The 14,039-nt window shown below is 40.5% G+C and overlaps 1 protein-coding gene and 1 pseudogene across 1 annotated transcript in view; both read left to right on the top strand.

Moving 5' to 3' along the window:
- Positions 1 to 14,039, top strand: part of LOC100956004 (developmentally-regulated GTP-binding protein 1) — a 59,355-nt gene that overhangs the window by 38,771 nt on the left and 6,545 nt on the right. Inside the window, exons 2-5 of the mRNA XM_023517674.1 lie at positions 6,443 to 6,612; positions 9,413 to 9,543; positions 12,079 to 12,246; positions 12,507 to 12,629. Coding sequence (XP_023373442.1) covers positions 6,443 to 6,612; positions 9,413 to 9,543; positions 12,079 to 12,246; positions 12,507 to 12,629 — 592 coding nt within the window. The remainder of the gene's footprint in view (positions 1 to 6,442; positions 6,613 to 9,412; positions 9,544 to 12,078; positions 12,247 to 12,506; positions 12,630 to 14,039) is intronic.
- On the top strand, positions 7,558 to 7,676 carry LOC111727665 (annotated as a pseudogene).

The raw sequence follows: 14,039 nt of genomic DNA on the forward strand, positions 1-14,039 counted from the left end.
AAGTCTAACCTCAGCAAATTTAAAAGAATATAAATTATTCCTTGCATCTTCTCAGACCATCATGGAATAAAAGTTGAACTCAGTAACAACAGGAATCTGCATACTCATGGATGCAGAAAAACATGTTCCCCAAAACATGAAAACTAAATAACCTTATGCTGAATGATAGCTGAGTCATAGATGAGATTAAGATGGAAATTACCAAATTTTTGGAACAAAATGATAATGAAGACACGAATTACCAGAACCTCTGGGATACTGAAAAGGCAGTCCTAAGAGGGAGATTTATAGCACTGCAAGCCTTCCTCAAGAGAATGGAAACAGAGGAAGTTAACAACTTAATGGGACATCTCAATCAACTGGAAGAGGAGGAACATTTCAGTCCCAAACCCAACAGAAGAAAAGAAGTAACCATAATCAGAGGAGTAATTAAATGAAATTGAAAACGAAAGGATTATACAACAGATCAATAAATAAAAAAGTTAGAAGAGTAAAATCTTTAATTCCTTTTTTTTTCTTTTTGAGACAGAGCCTCAAGCTGTTGCCCTGGGTAGAGGGCCATGGCATTACAACTCACAGTAATCTCCAACTCCTGGGCTTAAGCAGTTCTCTTGCCTCAGCCTCCCAAGTAGCTGGGACTACAAGTGCTTGCCACAACGCCCAGCTATTTTTTGGTTGCAGCCTCATTGTTGTTTGGCGGGCCTGGGCTGGATTCAAACCTTCCAGCTCAGGTGTATGTGGCTGGTGCCTTAGCCACTTGAGCCAGAGACACTGAGCCTAAAATCTCTAATTTCATCAGTCAGAAATGGCAAAGATGAAATAACAATAAACTCAGAAATTCAAAAAATCCTTAATATTATAAGAAACTCTATTCTCAGAAATATGAAAATTTGAAGGAAATATACCAATATTTGGAAGCATGCCATCTTCCTAGACTTAGCCAGAATGAAGTTCTGAAATAGCATCAACTATACAAAAGCTTTCTAAAAAGAAAAGCCCAGGACCAGATGGCTTCACATCAGAATTCTACCAAACCTTTAATGAGGAACTAGAACCTATATTGCTTAATCTTTTCCAAAATATAGAAAAAGAAGGAATACTACCCAACACATTCTATGAAGCAAACATCACCTTGATCCCCAAACCAGGAAGAGACCCAACAGGAAAAGAAAATTATAAACCAATATCACTAGTAAATATTGATGCAAAAATATTCAACAAGATCCTAGTAATCAGAATCTACAAAAAAAATTATACACCATGACCAAGTGGATTTTATCCCAGGTTCCTAAGGCTGGTTCAATATACATAAATCTATAAATATAATTCACATAAACAAACAAAGACCATAGGATTATCTCAATTGATGCAGAAAAAGCTTATGATAATATCCAACGTCCTTTCATGATTAGAACACTTAAGAAAATTGGTATAGAAGGGAAATTTATAAAACTAATAGAGGCCATCTACAGCAAACCCACAGCCAATATTTTATTGAATGGACTTAAATTGAAATCATTTCCACTCGGATCAGGAACCAGGCAAGGTTGCCCATTGTCTCCCCTGCTTTTCAACATTGTAATGGAAGTCTTAGCCATCACAATTAGGCAAGAAAAAGCGATCAAGGGTATCCATATAGGGTCAGGGGAGATCAAACTTTCACTCTTTGCAGATGATATGATTATATATTTGGAAAACACCAGGGATTCTACTACAAGACTCTTAGAAGTGATTAAGGAATACAGTGTCTCAGGTTACAAAATCAGCACTCATAAATCTGTAGCCTTTATATATACCAGCAATAGTCAAGCTAAAAAAACAGTCAAGGACTCCATTTCTTTCACAGTAATGCCAAAGAAGATGAAATATTTGTGAGTTTACCTAACAAAGGACATGAAAGATCTCTATAAAGAGAACTGTGAAACTCTAAGAAAAGAAATAGCCGAAGATGTTAACAAATGGAAAAACGTACCATGCTCATGGCTGGGAAGAATCAACAATGTTAAAATGTCCATACTACCCAAAGCAATATATAATTTTAATGAAATCCTTATTAAAGCTCCACTGTCATACTTTAAAGATCTCAAAAAAATAATACTTTGTTTTATATGGAGTCAGAAAAAACCTCAACTAGCCAAGACATTACTCAGAAATAAAAACAAAGCAGGAGGAATCACGCTACCAGACCTCAGATTATAGTATAAATCGATAGGGATCAAAACAGCATGTTACTGGCACAAAAACAGAGAGGTAGATGTATGGAACAGAATAGAGAACCAAGAGATGAACCCAGCTACTTACTGTTATCTGATCTTTGATAAGCCAATTAAAAACATTGAGTGGGGAAACGATTCCCTATTTAGCAAATGGTGCTGGGTGAACTGACTGGCTACTTGTAAAAGACTGAAACTGGACCCACACCTTTCACCATTAATTAAGATAAACTCTCACTGGATTAAAGATTTAAACTTAAGACATGAAACTATAAAAATACTAGAAGAAAGTGCAGGGAAAATACTTGAAGAAATTGGCATGGGCGAATATTTTATGAAGAAGACCCCCCAGGCAATTGAGGCAACACCAGAAATATATTACTAGGATCTGATCAAACTAAAAAAGCTTCTGCACAGCCAAAAACACAGTTAAGTAAAGCAAGCAGACAGCCCTCAGAATGGGAGAAGATATTTGCAGGTAATGTCTCTATAGAAGGTTTAATAACCAGAATCCACAGAGAACTCAAATGTATTAGCAAGAAAAGAATACGTGATTCCATTTCAGAGTAGGCAAGGGACTTGAAGAGAAACTACTCTGAAGAAGATAGGCGCATGGCCTACAGATACATGAAAAAAATGCTCATCATCCTTAATCATCAGAGAAATGCAAATCAAAATCACTTTGAGATAGCATCTAACCCCGGTAAGATTAGCCCACATCACAAAATCCCAAAACCAGAGATGTTGGCATGGATGTGGAGAAAAGGGAAAACTTCTGCACTGCTGGTGGGAATGCAAACTAATATGTTCCTTTTGGAAAATAAGTTCGGAGAACACTTAGGGATCTAAAAATAGACCTGCCATTTGATCCTTCAATTTCTCTACTAGACATATATATCAGAAGTCCAAAAATCACTTTATAGCAAAGATACTTGCACCAGAATGTTTATTGCAGCCCAATGCATAATTGCTAAATCATGGAAGAAGCCCAAGTGCCCATCAATCCATGAATGGATTAATAAATCATGGTATATTTACACCATGGAATATTACGCAGCCTTAAAAATGATGGAGGCTGGGTGGCGCCTATGGCTCAGTGAGTAGGTTGGCGGCCCCATATCCAAGGGTAGTGGATTGAAACCCAGCCTGGCCAAACTGCAACAAAAAAATAGCTGAGGGTTGTGGCGGGTGCTTGTAGTCCCAGCTACTTGGGAGGCTGAGGTAAGAGGATCGCCTAAACCCAGGAGTTGGAGGTTGCTATGAGCTGTGATGCCACAGCACTCTATCCAGGGCAATAAAGTGAAACTCTGTCTCTTAACAAAAACAAACAAAAGATGAAAACATTACCTCTTTCATGTTTATATAGATAGAGCTGTAACATATTCTTCTTAGCAAAGTATCTCAAGAATGGAAGAAAAAGTATTGAATGTACTCAGCCCAGGGAATGAAACCAATTTATAGCTTTCATATGAGAGCTATAACCCAACTATATCCCAAGAAGAAGGGAAAAGAGGAGATGGAAGGTGGGGGAGGATGGGTAGAGGTAGGGTAATTGGTGGGAACACACTTGTGTTCCATTTTACAAGGGTACATGTTAAATTTATTAAGTATGGAGCATAAATGTTTTAACACAATAAGAAAATGTGGTGCAGGCTATGTTAACCAGTTTGATGAAAATATTTCAAATGGTATATAAAACCAGCACATTGTACCCCATGATTGCATTAATGTACACAGCTATGGTTTAATATAAATAAATAAATAAATGGGCAGGCCAGGGGCCATGGCTCAGGTCTGTAATTCTAGCACTCTGGGTGGATAAGGTAGGAGGATCACTTGAGCTAAGGAGTTCAGCACCAACCTGAGCAAAGAATAAGACTCTGTCTCTACTAAAAATAAAACAGTTAGCTGGGTGTTGTGGCAGGTGCCCATAGTCCCAGCTATTCAGGAGACTTGAGCCCAGGAATTAGAGGTTGCAGTGAGCTAGGCTGACACTAAGCCACTCTAGCCTGGGCAGCAGAGTGAGACTCTGTCCCCAAAATGAACAAACAAACAAACAAAAAAGGCAAGACTGAACTCAGACAATATGTGAATCATATCGTAAGCACGTGAGAGGTTGGCTTAACATCATTAGTCATTAGGGAACTGTGACCACAGTGAGATATTTTACATTCATGAGAATGGTTAAAATTAAAAAAGAATGAAACTACCAAGTGTTAGGATGTGGAACAGTTGAAACTTGTACATTGCTGATGAGAGTGTAACATTGTACAAATACTTGGAAAACTATTTAGCAATTTCTTTCTTTTTCTTTTCTTTATTTCTTTTCTTTTTTTTTTTTTTTGAGATAGAGTCTCAAGGTGTTGCCCTGGGTAGAGGGCTATGGCATTATAGCTCACAGCAACCTCCAACTCTTGGGCTCAAGGTGATTCTCTTGCCTCAGCCTCCCAAGTAGCTGGGACTATAGGTGCCTGCCACAATATCCAGCTATTTTTAGAGATGGAGTCTTGGTCTTGCTCAGGCAGACCTCAAACCTGTGAGCTCAAGCAGTCCACCCACCTCGGCCTCCCAGAGTGCTAGGATTACAGGGGTGAGCCACCACACCTGGCCTATTTAGCAATTTCTTTCTTTCTTTTTTTTTCTGAGACAGAGCCTCAAGCTCTCCCCCTGGATAGAGTGCTGTGGCATTACAGCTCACAGCAACCTCCAACTCCTGGGCTCAAGCGAGTCTCCTGCCTCAGCCTCCCAAGTAGCTGGGACCATAGGCGCCCACCACAACACCCGGCTATTTTTTGGTTGCAGCCGTCATTGTTGTTTGGCGGGTCCAGGCTGGATTCGTACCCGCCACCTTAGTTGTATGTGGCTGGCGCCTTAGCCGGTTGAGCTATAGGTACCGAGCCCTATTTAGCAATTTCTAATAGCTTATACCTCCATATGACACAATAGTTCTACCAGTATTAATCTAGGAGAAGTAAAAATATATGCCCATAGAAATATTTGTAGCAAACTTATATATAATAATGCATAGTGAAAACAACCCAGATGTCTATCAACAGGTGAATGGATAAACAAATTATGGATATCTATAAAATGGAATACTTCTTGGCTTTAAAAAAGAGATAATGATCTACTTCTTTATGATTTAATAAGGGCAGTACTGTGGCTTGGCTCAAAGGAGTAGGGTGCCAGCCCCATATGCTGGAGGTGGTGGGTTCAAACCCAGCCCCAGCCAAAAAAAAAAAATAAATTACTAATACATACACAACATGGTTGAATATCAAAAACATTATTCTAAATAAAAAAAAAAAAGGCTACATTTGATATGATTCCATTTATATGAAATTCTGAAAAATGCAGACTGTGGTACAGAAGCAGATCAGTTTTGGTTGAAAATAGAGGGGAAGATTGATTGAAAAGGGACACAAAGGAATTTTTGGCAGTAATGTGAATCTTTGTCTTGATTGCTGTGGTGATTTAATAGGTTTACACATTTGTCATCAAACCATGTGCTAAACATAAGTACAATTTACTTTTTGTAAATTATACCTCAATAAAGTTGACAAAAAATATGCTATGGTCAGGTGCAGAGTCTCACAATAATTTTGACTAATCCCTGTGCTTTGGGAGACCAAGGCTAAAGGATCACTTGAGGCCAGGAGTTCGAGATTAATTCAAGATAGTGAGACATCATCTCTAAAAAAAATTTTTTTTAAATGATTTAGGCATAGTGATGCATCCCTTAGTTTTAGCTATTCAGGAGGATTGCTTGAGCCCAGGAGTTTGAAATTACATTGAGCTATGATGGTTCCACTGTAAACTCCAGCCTAGGCAGCAGAGCAAGACACTGTCTCTTAGAAGCAGAATAGAACAAAAAATCAGATAATCTTATTCTTTTAGAATTCCTTTTTTATGTTTAAAATCTTTCTAAGCCCTTTTGGGAAGTTAGGTTATTTCCTGGTTTGTATCTTTATTCTGACTTGTTTTTTTACTTCTACTATCTACAAGGTTTGTCAGCTCTTGGGCAAATATATAATGACTCCAAGGCATACACTGCAAATTCTGGTATAAATCTTTGGCAAACTTAAGAACTTCATATACATGTGTATATATAAAAAAATCCTTCATTTCTTAAAGGTAGGGTAAAAAAAATATCTCTTGTATAATTTGGGTTAGTTAAGATTTTTATTGAACTTTTTTTTGAGCATAAATTTTTTGGTTTGTTTCTTCAGTGGCCCGAACCTGTAACTTGATCCTGATTGTTCTGGATGTCCTAAAACCCTTGGGACACAAGAAAATAATTGAAAATGAGCTGGAAGGATTTGGCATTCGCTTGAACAGCAAACCCCCCAATATTGGCTTTAAGAAGAAGGACAAGGGGGGCATTAATCTCACAGCCACTGTAAGTGGGGAAGGTGATATGGGTAGGTTGCCAAAGGGACTGGATTCTGGGTGGATTGAGGTCCATAGACATTGACCTTTTGAAGTTTCTTGGCTTTTCCCTGTGCTAATTGAGATAACACAATGACCTTACAATGATTGACAATAAAGACTTCCAGATTAGCACAGGAATCAGTTTTAGACTTACCTTTACAACTTCATTTCTTCTTTTGGCTTATCTATTTGGGATTATATGGGAATGTGGACCAATCTTACTCTTGCATGCAATAGGTGGCTGCCAGTATCCTGTGTTTTCATTTATTTAATACAAATTAATAGATCAACTATCATGGGGCAAGCATTGTTTTAGGCTCTGGGCTAGAGCAGGAGTGGAGAAAGTGGGGAATGGAAGAGGGAACAAAATAGACAGAACCCCCTGCTCTTATATTTTAACTGGGTAGAGTAGCAAATAAAATAAATGAGTGAATTATAGTATATTAGATAATGATAAATCAAAGAACAAAAGTAAAGTAGGAAAGGGGATAAAGAGTGTTGGTATAAGAGTTTCAGTTTTAAGTAGGTCTGTCAGGAAAGTCTTTACTGAGGTGACATCAAAGTGTAAACCAAATAGATATCTTGGAATAGAGTGTTTCTTGTAGAGGGAATATCCAAGTTCAAAAGCCCTGAGGTAGCTCATGCCTTCCCATAGTTCAGGAACAGCAGAGTGAGCAAGTAGGAGAATAATAAGAGATGAAGTCATCACATAGGGCCATGAATGCTTTCACTTTATAGAAGATGGGTAATTACTATTTATGTTCTGATCCACAGAGTAAATAAGTTTTGACTTAGGTTTTAATGGAATCATCCTGGCTATTGTGTTGAAAATAGAATGCAATGGGTTAAGAGCAGAAACAGAAATTATTTGAGAGGGTTACTGTAATAATCTGGATGAGAGGTGATGTCTTCTGTGTTGTATTAAGAGAGAGGTTAGCAGTCTCCCTGATGAGGATGGAAGAGGCCCTCAGACCTGGCAACATGCAGTCAAGGCATTGCCATTTACTTTGTGGCATCTAACCACTCCTTGATGATGCCAGTTGACCAGCCCTGGTGTGGTCTGGCATCTCCCCTATGATATTCAAGTAGCTATAATCTACTTTGTCTCTTGCTAGGGTCATGTGCCTCTGTCCTTAAGTAATAGCAGAAAGGAGAGGAAGATCCCTATCCTTCACTTTCCCCACTTTCTCCCGTTAGATCCTTTTGGTACCAACTTTTCTTTTGCTCACCTGTCTTCTCTTTTTTTTTTTGAGACAGAGCCTCAAGCTGTCACCCTGGGTAGAGTGATGTGGCATCACAGCTCACAACAACCTCCAACTCCTGGGCTCAAGCTAGTCTCCTGCCTCAGCCTCCCAAGTAGCTGGGACCACAGGCGCCCACCACAACACCCAGCTATTTTTTTGGTTGCAGCCGTCATTGTTGTTTTGGCGGGCCCGGGCTGGATTCAAACCCGCCACCTTAGGTGTATGTGGCTGGCACCTTAGCCACTTGAGCCAGAGGTGCCAAGCCTCACCTGTCTTCTCAAAACAATTTCTAGGCTGGGCGCAGTAGTTCACGCCTTAATCCTAGCACTCTGGGAGGCTGAGGTAAGTAGATTGCTTGAGCTCTTGAGTTTAAGACCAGCTTGAGCAAAAGTAAGACCCCCGTCTCTACTAGAAATAGAAAAACTGAGGCAAGAGGATTGCTTGAGCCCAAGTTGGAGGTTGCTGTGAGCTATGGTGCCATGGCACTATACCCTAGGGCAACAGCTTGAGACTCTGTCTCAAAAAAAAAAAATTTTCTGTTTGTCAAGAGCTAGAGCCCACGGTGGCATCTGTGCTCAGTGAGTAGGGCTCTGGCCCTATATACCAAGGGTCGCAGGTTCAAACTCAGCCCTGGCCAAATTGCAACAAAAAAAATAGTCGGGCATTTTGGCAGGCGCCTGTAGTCCCAGCTACTCCGGAGGCTGAGGCAAGAGAATCACCTAGGCCCAAGAGCTGGAGTTTGCTGTGAGCTATGATGATGTCACAGCACTCTACTGAGGGAGATAGAGTGAGACTCTGTCTCTACCAAAACAAAAAAAAGAACTGGAGCCCATGCCCTACCACACATCCATAGACATGCCTAGGATTTGACTTGGCCCATCAAATTTTGCACAGTAGCTGCTACTAGGTGTTTTAGATAATACTCTTAGATTCCTGGAGGCTTAGTTCTATTTTCCCTAAAATACTAAAGACCAGACAAGAACTAGCCCAGTACCTCTTGGACCTTTTTTAACACCATAATGTTTCAAAAATACAAATATGAAATAAAAAAATAAAAGGGCAATAGCTTCTTAAAGTAGGGTCATAAAGTAGAAGAGGTGAGAAGTGTACCGCTCAGTAGAGTGCTGTGGTATTACAGCTCACAGCAACCTCCATTCTTGGGCTTAGGCGATTCTCTTGCCTCAGCTTCCCAAGTAGCTGGGATTACATGTGCCCGCCACAACGCCTGGCTGTTTTTTTGTTGTTGCACTTTGGCTGGGGCCAGGTTCAAACCCGCCACCCTCTGTATACGGGGCTGGCACCCTACTCACTGAACCACAGGCACCGTCCAAGTTTGGAAAAATTTTTAGTTTTTATTTCCTCCTAGAAGTTAGTGACTCTCATCTAGAGTGTCTTTAGTAGTGACTTTGCATTTTGTTTGAATTATCCAGGTACTTTGATAGGTACTTTTGGGAAGTGTGTGTGTGTGTGTGTGTGTGTTTGTGTGTGCACCCTATCTAGTCATTGTTTGCTATGCTCATTCAGTGCCCTCAGAGTGAGCTGGATGCTGAAACTGTGAAGAGCATTTTGGCTGAATACAAAATTCATAATGCTGATGTGACTCTTCGTAGCGATGCCACAGCTGATGACCTCATTGATGTGGTGGAAGGAAACAGGTACTGACCAAGTTTGTAGTCTGTGCCTAAATGTTGAATTTGGATCATGAATCTGGCAGACATCAACTCTAACTCTATTTGTGCTACTATCTCAAATGGTTTCTTCAGCTGTAAAACGAGGGATTGGTTTTTATTTCTAACATCCTTTCTTGCTTTTAAATTTGATTATGATAGCCAAGTTCCCTATTTCAGTTACTTGCTGTGAACTGCCTTAAGCTCTTTTAATGTGATGGTCAAAGAGAGTAGATCATTCAGTTCTCCCAGAATTAATCCATCTGAGAAATCATACAAGCTGCCCTGCAGCAGTCATTGCAGGCCAGACTGTGTCTGTTTTCCCTAACCTCAGAGTACATAGCTAAATACCTATTCTATGAAACATTACTATTATTAATACTTTAATAATTTAGACTACTATTAAAATTATTCCTAGCATTTAGATATAATATTTTTTACTTGCTTTCCTGTTCATTGTTCCTGTTTGTTGGATAAATTATTTTATCCTTATTTGCAAACAAAAGCTAATGCCTTGAATTAGGCATTATATTTATTTTCTTTTTCTTTTTTTTTTTTTGCAGTTTTGGCCAGGGCTGGGTTTGAACCCACCACCTCTGGTATATGGGGCAGGCACCCTACTCATTTGAGCCACAGGCGCCTGCCCTCTTTTTTTTTTTTTCTTTTTTGAGACAGAGTCTCACTCGGTCACCCTTGGTAGAGTGCTGTGGTGTCATAGCTCATAGCAACCTCAAACTCTTGGGTTCAAGTGATTCTCTTGCCTCAGCCTCCCAGGTAGCTGGGACTACAGGCGCCTGCCACAGCTACTTTTTAGAGACAGGGTCTCACTCTTGCTCAGGTTAGTCTCAAATTCATGAGCTCAGGCAATCCACCTGCCTTGGTCTCCCAAGTGCTGGGACTACGAATGTGAGCCACTATGCCTGGCCTATTTTATTTTATTGACAGAGTCTCACCCTGTCACCTTGGTAGAGTGCCTCAAAGCAACCTTAGTCATCATACCTCAAAGCAACCTTAGTCTCTTAGGCTCAAGCAGTCCTCTTGCCTCAGCCTCTTGAGTAGCTGGGGCTACAGGTGCCTACCACATCTCCTGATTAGTTTTTCTATTTTTAGTAGAGATGGGTGCTTTGCTCTTCCTTAGGTTGGTCTTGAACTCGTGAGCTCAAACAGTTCACTTGCCTTGGCCTCCCAGAATGCTAGGATAACAGTTACTGCACCCTGGTGAGTTAGGCATTTTACAGGTAAGGAACTAAAGCCTAGAAGTTGTGGTTTGGCCTAATCATTAGCAACTTTGGTTGCCATACTGATTGGACACCAGGAATAACATTGCTATATGCTGTGTTTTAAAAATGTATTTTTACGCCAGGTGCAGTTGCATATGCCTGTAATTATAGCACTTTGGGAGGCCAAGATGGGAAGATTACTTGAGGTCAGGAGTTTGAGATTAGCCTAAGCAAGAGTGGAACTGTCCGTACAAAAAATAGAAAAATTAACTCGGGCATGGTAGTATGCACCTGTAGTCCCGGGAGGACTGGGAGGCTGAGCCAGAAGGATCACTTGAGCCCAGGAGTTTGAGATGACTGTGAGCTAAGATGATGTCATAGCACTCTAACCCAAGTGACAAGAGTAGTACCCTGTTTTCATAAAAGCAAAAAATTATATTTTTGTTTTCAAAAATTATTATGAAATATATTATTAGAAATTATGGGTTTTTTTGTTTTGAGACACAACCTCAAGCTGTCACCCTTGGTAGAGTGCTGTAGTATCACAGCTCACAGCAACCTCCAACTCCTGGGCTCAAATGAGTTTCCTGCTTCAGCCTCCCAAGTAGCTGGGACCATAGGCGCCCACCACAACACCCGGCTATTTTTTTGGTTGCAGCCGTCATTGTTGTTTTGGTGGGCCTGGGCTGGATTCAAACCCGCCACCTTAGGTGTATGTGGCTGGCGCCTTAGCCACTTGAGCCACAGGTGCCAAGCCAGAAATTACGTTATTAAGACAGCAATATAGGAGACTAACTCTGAGAGAAATTAATTGACTTGCCCAAGGACACATACTGTCAGCCCTCTGTATGGGGGGGGGTTTGGTTTCAGGACCCTCCACAGATACCAAAATCTGCAGATATGCAAGTCCCTTATATAAAATGGTATAACATGGTTGGCCTTCTTTATCTATGAATTTTGATCTGAATCTTTGGATGGCAGACCCACATGTATGTATTTAGATGACAGAACTGGGATTAGAATCAGTTTGGAAACTTCAAATGTGCATTCTTCCCACTGCAGCATGCTTTCCCAGTAATTAGCTTTATGTCTGGGACTAGGGCCTGAATTTTGTTGCTTTTCAACTTGGAGTTCACTTTTTGGAACTTATACTTATTTTGATAGGAAGTCATTTGAGGAGGAAGAGCTGAACTGCTTTTGAGAGCCTCTGATTTGAGTCTGGGTGAGAGGGGTGCTGGTAATCAATCTGCCAGTTTTGTCAACAAGTCCAGACTAATACCCTTTATTTCTTTTACTTCTATAGAGTTTATATCCCCTGTATCTATGTGTTAAATAAGATTGACCAGATCTCCATTGAGGAATTGGATATTATTTATAAGGTACCTCATTGTGTACCTATCTCTGCCCATCACCGCTGGAATTTTGATGACTTGTTGGAAAAGATCTGGGACTATCTGAAACTAGTGAGAATGTAAGTCTTGGTGGATAGGGTAATGTTGCTATAGGAATTAAACTAGACTGTCCTGATCTCTGGAGATTATTAACAGTATATGACTCTTGAAGATAATTAGTAAATTGGTTCCTATTATCTATTGGGTAATACTGAGGGCACTTTCTTCCTCAGATTGGAGATTATCCTGGTCTGATCTCAGGAGTGATAGAGGGTTGGTTTGCATTCAACACATGAGATACTCTAAGAAGGTGACCATGTCTATGTCCCTTCTGTTCTAGTTACACCAAACCCAAAGGGCAGTTACCAGATTACACTTCTCCAGTGGTACTGCCTTACTCCAGGACCACAGTGGAAGATTTCTGCATGAAGATTCACAAAAATCTTATCAAAGAATTTAAATAGTAAGTATCTTGGGCATGTGGTACTGTCTTTCTTGTAAGTTACTGATTCCCTAACTAATTCTTAGGAAAGCATTGAAAGCACCAGGCACCAAGGAGGATGTCTTTTTAAAAAGCATGCCTAGTTGGAGTGGGAAGAGCTCCAGAAACCCCTTCAGGTCAGGAGGACTGATGGACTAATATACAGATGGCTCTGATTTTCCCTCATTAATTCATTTCCTGTTGGCAATACACATATTAACTCTTTCTGCCAATGTATTATTGGCCTTCACTGGGGTCTGAGTACCTCTGTAAACTTTAAATATAGGCCACCCTCCCAATCTCTTTCTCAAACATTAGCAGTAGCTAATATAGGCTAAAATTTTCAATGTTTTATTTTGAACTAACTTTTATTTATTTATTCATTAAATTTCAGAGTCTTAATCTTACCCTCCTGGATAGAGTGGTATGGTGTCATAGCTAATAGCAATCTCAAACTCTTGGGGTAAAGAGAGCCTCTTGCCTCAACCTCTTGAGTAGCTGGGACTACAGGTGCCTGCCACAATGCTCAGCTAGTTTTTTCCATTTTTAATAGAGATAGGGTCCTGCTTTTGCATAGGCTGGTCTGGAACTTGTGAGCTGAAGCAGACCACCCACCTTGGGCTCCCAGAATGCTAGGATTACAGATGTGAACCACCATGCCCAGCCTTGAACTGATTTTTTAAAAAATATTTTTCATTTTTTAGAGACAGGGTCTTGCTCTGTTGCCCAGGTTGGATTTAAACTCCTGGGTTCAAGTGATCCTCCCATCTCAGCCTCTTGAGTAGCTGAGACTACAGGTGCTTGCCGTCATGACTGGCTCTATTTTGGAGTGCTGCAAGTATAGTATAAACCATTTCTTTCTTTCTTCTTTTTTTTAGAGACAGAGTCTCACTTTATCACCCTTGGTAGAGTGCTATGGCGTCACAGCTCACAGCAACCTCCAACTCCTGGGCTCAGGCGATTCTCTTGCCTCAGCCTCCCAAGTAGCTGGGACTACAGGTGCCCACCACAACACCTGGCTATTTTTTTGTTGCAATTTGGCTGGGGCTGTGTTTGAACCCACCACCCTTGGTATATAGGGCCAACACCCTACCCACTGACCTACAGGCGCCACCCAGTATAAACCATTTCTTTTATCCCGTAGGCCACTTCTAATGTTAACAACTCACATTACTATAGTAAAATTATCAAGAATAGTAGGAAATTAACATTGGTACCATATTAAACTATAGATATTATTTGAATTTTACTACCTTTTCTACCAATGTCTTTTTTTTGAGACAGAGCCTCAAGTTGTCCCCGTGGGTAGAGTGCCGTGGCATCACAGCTCACAGCAACCTCCAACTCCTGGGCTCAAGCGAGTCTCCTGCCTCCGCCTCCCAAGTAGCTGGG

This window comes from Otolemur garnettii, unplaced genomic scaffold, assembly GCF_000181295.1.
Source record: "Otolemur garnettii isolate 467f Iridium unplaced genomic scaffold, OtoGar3 scaffold00116, whole genome shotgun sequence".
Classification (NCBI taxonomy): Eukaryota; Metazoa; Chordata; class Mammalia; order Primates; family Galagidae; genus Otolemur; species Otolemur garnettii.